The sequence below is a fragment of the Asparagus officinalis genome, chromosome 8, assembly GCF_001876935.1.
Source record: "Asparagus officinalis chromosome 8, Aspof.V1, whole genome shotgun sequence".
Lineage (NCBI taxonomy): Eukaryota > Viridiplantae > Streptophyta > Magnoliopsida > Asparagales > Asparagaceae > Asparagus > Asparagus officinalis.
This window is the reverse complement of record NC_033801.1, coordinates 29978997-29983633: the sequence shown is the minus strand read 5'-3', so window position 1 is coordinate 29983633 and position 4637 is coordinate 29978997. Positions and strand designations below refer to the sequence as shown.

The window sequence follows — 4637 nt, the reverse complement described above, 5'->3', positions numbered from 1 at the left end:
CCCCCCCCCCCCGAAAAAAAAAAAAAGGCCACAACAAAAACCACTTGAAAGAAGCTTATTTATAAATCCTGTTTTCATACAGAGTCACAAATTTCTCGCTCCAGCCCCATCTTATTAACCCTTCAACTCTATTCACAACAAATTTCCCCACTGAAGCTTACTTGTGTTCCTCTCATGTAATAATGGATAAACACGTTTATTAACCTTCTACTTCTACAAAGCAAGAGTAATGTGGAGACACACTCACCACTTGTACCATTTACACCCACCATTTATACCATGTTCCCGGGGCATATAATTTTTACATGGTGAAAGCATAACTATATTTTCCCTTTGTAACGTGGACTGTGATTACAAATTCCCAAATATCAATTATCAATTCCCAAGAAATTTGCAATTAAATAATAGTTGAAAACTTTAAACAAGGAGCCAGAGAAGGAAGAAACTTGTAGGAGGCCCTTGACAATTTTTTAGAGAACAAAGGGTTCAACCTTTCAGGATTTCCCTTTTCCAAGGATTTCACCAATTCCTATTAATATGCCTTGCAAACATCACCTTCATGGAACTTTTAGAATATTTGGGCATTCATGATTACCCATGCAACGATTCCAGAATTTGAAGTATATACTCTTTACATAATTCCAGAACTGCAACATTTACCAAGGTCCTAGACCTGCCCCTTTCTCCCTCCCTCCCTTGAAACTTTGATTCGGATAAAATAAATAAATAAGTATACTAAATATCAAGAAATCACGAATTTTTGTGGACTCGCTCTAGATTAAACTAACGGGAAATAGCTAGTATAAATATAATTATTGTTATTGCTGATCGTTAAAATAAACAGAAAAGAGGAAAATTTTATTTTTTAGGTTAAAATTTCATTCATCTAAGCTATTTGACAAGAAAAAAGAAGAAAAATTCGCGAATATGTATTCAGTTTCACAGATAACATATAGACTTCACATATGGAATTACACTAGCTCCCTCCCTCCCTCCCATAACTTCCATGTGCATGGACTAGAAGTTTTCATCAATTAACAGAGAACAATATATCAAACTACCATTTACCATGACTTGACTGATTCTATATGGAGTTATCCAAACTCCACACTTAACCACAGAACCCTTTCGACAAGGCCATTAATGATGATCATGATGCCTGCCATTTTCATCGGTGGCATGTATATATCCATATCCTCTAGAAACCTATATTGCATATTTATCTCTCATTCTTCACATCTATTTATAATTAGACCAAAATCCTTAATCTATGAAGCCATCAAATTCTGCTCAGTGCTCCCCCACACACCAAATAACAAAACGCAACCGACAAGAAGCCGAAGCTATTAACTTAAGCTGTCGCTTCATTAAATAGAAGTTCTACGTTACACTCTTACAATAGATATAAGATAAAGCTAACGCATGCACAAAAAGGCTAACCCTTATGTATTAAAATAAAATTTGAACTAGGGACCTGTATATAAAAAGGATAAGTTCCAGAACTAAATAACATAAATTATATTACCATTGCTTCCCTTGCTGTAAGCCTGTCCTGATGATCATAACGAAGAAGCTTGTCAAGAAAATCAATTGCCTGCATGCCATATTAAGACAAAACTCATGATCTATTACCAACTGCAACCTTAGTGAAGGTTAACACCGAATACAAACTACATTTGTAACAGAATGCTCTGAAAGGAAGGAGAAAGGAAAGCACCTCAGGTGAGACAAGATGCTGGTTGTCTGAATTTATAAATTTAGACCATGGTTTCCTGCTGTGCCTGCAGAAAATAAAACATCAGAGAGATGAAAGTCAAGAGACACAGGTCCATTACTTATTCAAGCTTTTGGGCAAAATTGTTAACCTCAAAAAATAATTACCTTCCTACTTGAGCTTCAAGTTGAGGATCAAGTTCTAAATGATATTTGTTTAGGTAAACATTGAGTTCGTCGGTTCCAAGTACCTGTGAAATAGAAAATTAACAGGAATCAATCCTAGACGTACAACACAAACTCAACTCCATCTGGAAAACCCATTTTCTGCAAGTATGATAACTAATGGCAACCTATTAGGAATACCAAAATCACAGTAAGTACGATGATAACAAGATCACCGCATCTTTTTCCACTCCCTTTCCTCATCAGTAAATTGCAACCCGTCATATTTTAATTCAAATTAGAATCTAAGCAAGTAAAAAAGATCAAAATTTTGACTTGAAACCCAATTCTAGACACAACTCAGAACTGCAAAATTCTTAACTCAGAAGGCACTCTTTATATGATCCTGCACCAAGAACCATGCAATTGAATTGCAGAAGACTTGAACCTAAGAGCAAGATCACAAAATAATAATAATAATCATTTCGTGCAAACCCAATGACCAGCATAAGATTCCAACCTTAGCAATTTTAACTAGCTGGTCATGGTTGTCATGCCCATAGAAGAAGGGTTCCTTGCGAAATATCTGCAACAAAGAGAGAACGTGCCAAAATCATCATAAGTGATAGAAGTCAACAATGAGAATGCATACAATTGGCACATAAGTAGATAAATAGCAAACAACTTTTATTAGATAAGGAAGACATTACCATTCCAGCAAACATGCAACCAAGACTCCACATGTCCAAGGAGTAGTCATAATCTTGCAAATCAACCAGGAGTTCAGGCCCTTTGAAATATCTGGCAGCAAAAAAAATATACATATGAAATTATAGATATGAAAGAAAAGAATACACACCCTTTATCATGAATTGCAATAATTTCGCAATCATGGATGACAAATGAAAATAATCAAGTTATTAGGAAACCTGAAGAACTGACATGGGATTCTAAATTTAATTCCATCAAGAGTAACATCATGCAAGCGTCACTCCTAAGAATGCATTGTTAAAACATGATTACTAGACATAGGCCACTAGAAACATGGTTGTTTGAAAATCTTGTTCTAGAACTAAGCAGTAACAACCTGAAACATTCGAGTAATCATAAGGTAACTTTAAAGAATTCAAGAAAGAAACATAAGTATTTGCAACTTTTATCTACATTAATAGATCAGTAATTGATCTCTAGTGGAGAGTTAGATGTCATTAAGACAAGAGAAAGCCACAGTCATTAGGCACTAAACAGAATAGAGATAATATGATGAAACTCATCAAACAAAGTGCAGGGACATTCAAGGTGACAATCAATACCTACATTCCCCTACTTTGCCACTGTACAAGATCTTCAAATCATTCAAGGTGACAATTAATACAAGCCTGCCATATTATTACAGTATCTTCAAATCAAATATCCCTCAAACTTCAGTGGATTTTTGGAAAAAAATCTGTAGTTCCTACCATCATCCAAAAGACCAAGAAGGTTACAATGAATCTTTTAAGCTGAAACCAAGGTGCAAGGTTGATTAACGCCAATCTCCTCTAATAAAGATAGCATATCCCTATTCTTTTCATTCTAAGAACACCATAGAAACTTCTTACAATTCCCACTGAAAAGAATTTATGAATCCTAAATGACTAACCTATGTAGAACCAAAGAAGGAGATTTTTAAGGAATTTGGAGATAGAAATAATTATTTTCTTCCGTTTTTTTATCTTGCCCCAACTAAGTGTTTATAAGATCAAAAGTCCATATGCTTTCAAATATGGATTCTAATTATTCACTTTGAGATATGCTCCATACCTGCAAATAATATCCATCAGCTGTCCATTTACCAAGATAGAGTAGGGGCATAACCAGATGAGACCTATTTTCACATATCCAGGTAAAATAAAAAAAGTCCTCAAACTGTTTCCCAAAAAACCCAAGCTATGAGGACGGAAAACAAATATCTGATTTAACTTTGAGTTTCACTATTTCCTTATTTTAATCTTTCTTCTATTTTCTTTTTCTTTTTCTTTTTCTTTTCGGGGAATGGTGGGTTGTACCGACACACTCTAGTTGGTATGCCAAGAGGATGAAACAGGCCTAAATAAGATTAGCAAGCATTCATGTTTGTTGAGACACAAAGTAAGCGTGATCACTCAAGAGAATGAAAAGAACTTGTCAATCGGTTGCATTAGAAAGCATTTACTTGTGTAATTTATGGGTTTGACCATCTAAACTTACGTGATGATGACTAATGCCAATATGACATACACTGTCCGTTCAGTCTTTTCTACAGTCCTTTTCTGGACTACTTTGTTTCAATGTTGGGTGCCCAAGGAGTGGGTAGAGTCCTTTTATTAGTAGCAACTAAAATCTTTAAAAATAATCCAATATTGGAGGTAAATGGATCCTCTGCTTTTATGACAAACACCAAGCAGTTCAGAAATGTACCGTCTCGAAAGGTGAAGCATAATGAAAGGAATTATCTTATTTAAGCTGCTGAAAATCAGAAAATCAGTGATGGATGTATGATAAATAATAATGATTAGACCAACAGCAATAGACAATAACGCATCTGCTAACCAAGATTACCTTGAAGCCACACGAACATTATATTCCTTGCCAGGATGATAGAACTCAGCAAGTCCCCAATCAATCAACCTAAGCTTTCTGAGCTCATGATCAATCATGACATTGTGAGGTTTGACATCTCGGTGCATAATTCCCTGTGAATGGCAGTAGTCTAGTGCCTGCAACAATAGCAATCATGA

General features: G+C 35.3%; 1 protein-coding gene across 1 annotated transcript in view; it reads right to left on the bottom strand.

Moving 5' to 3' along the window:
- Window positions 1-4637, bottom strand: part of LOC109820195 (casein kinase II subunit alpha-2-like) — a 6150-nt gene extending 1513 nt beyond the window's left edge. The window contains exons 1-6 of the mRNA XM_020386299.1: window positions 4459-4637; window positions 2589-2679; window positions 2399-2464; window positions 1882-1964; window positions 1718-1781; window positions 1526-1594 (exon numbers count right to left, since the gene is read on the bottom strand). Coding sequence (XP_020241888.1) covers window positions 1526-1594; window positions 1718-1781; window positions 1882-1964; window positions 2399-2464; window positions 2589-2679; window positions 4459-4586 — 501 coding nt within the window. The 5' untranslated portion in view covers window positions 4587-4637. The remainder of the gene's footprint in view (window positions 1-1525; window positions 1595-1717; window positions 1782-1881; window positions 1965-2398; window positions 2465-2588; window positions 2680-4458) is intronic.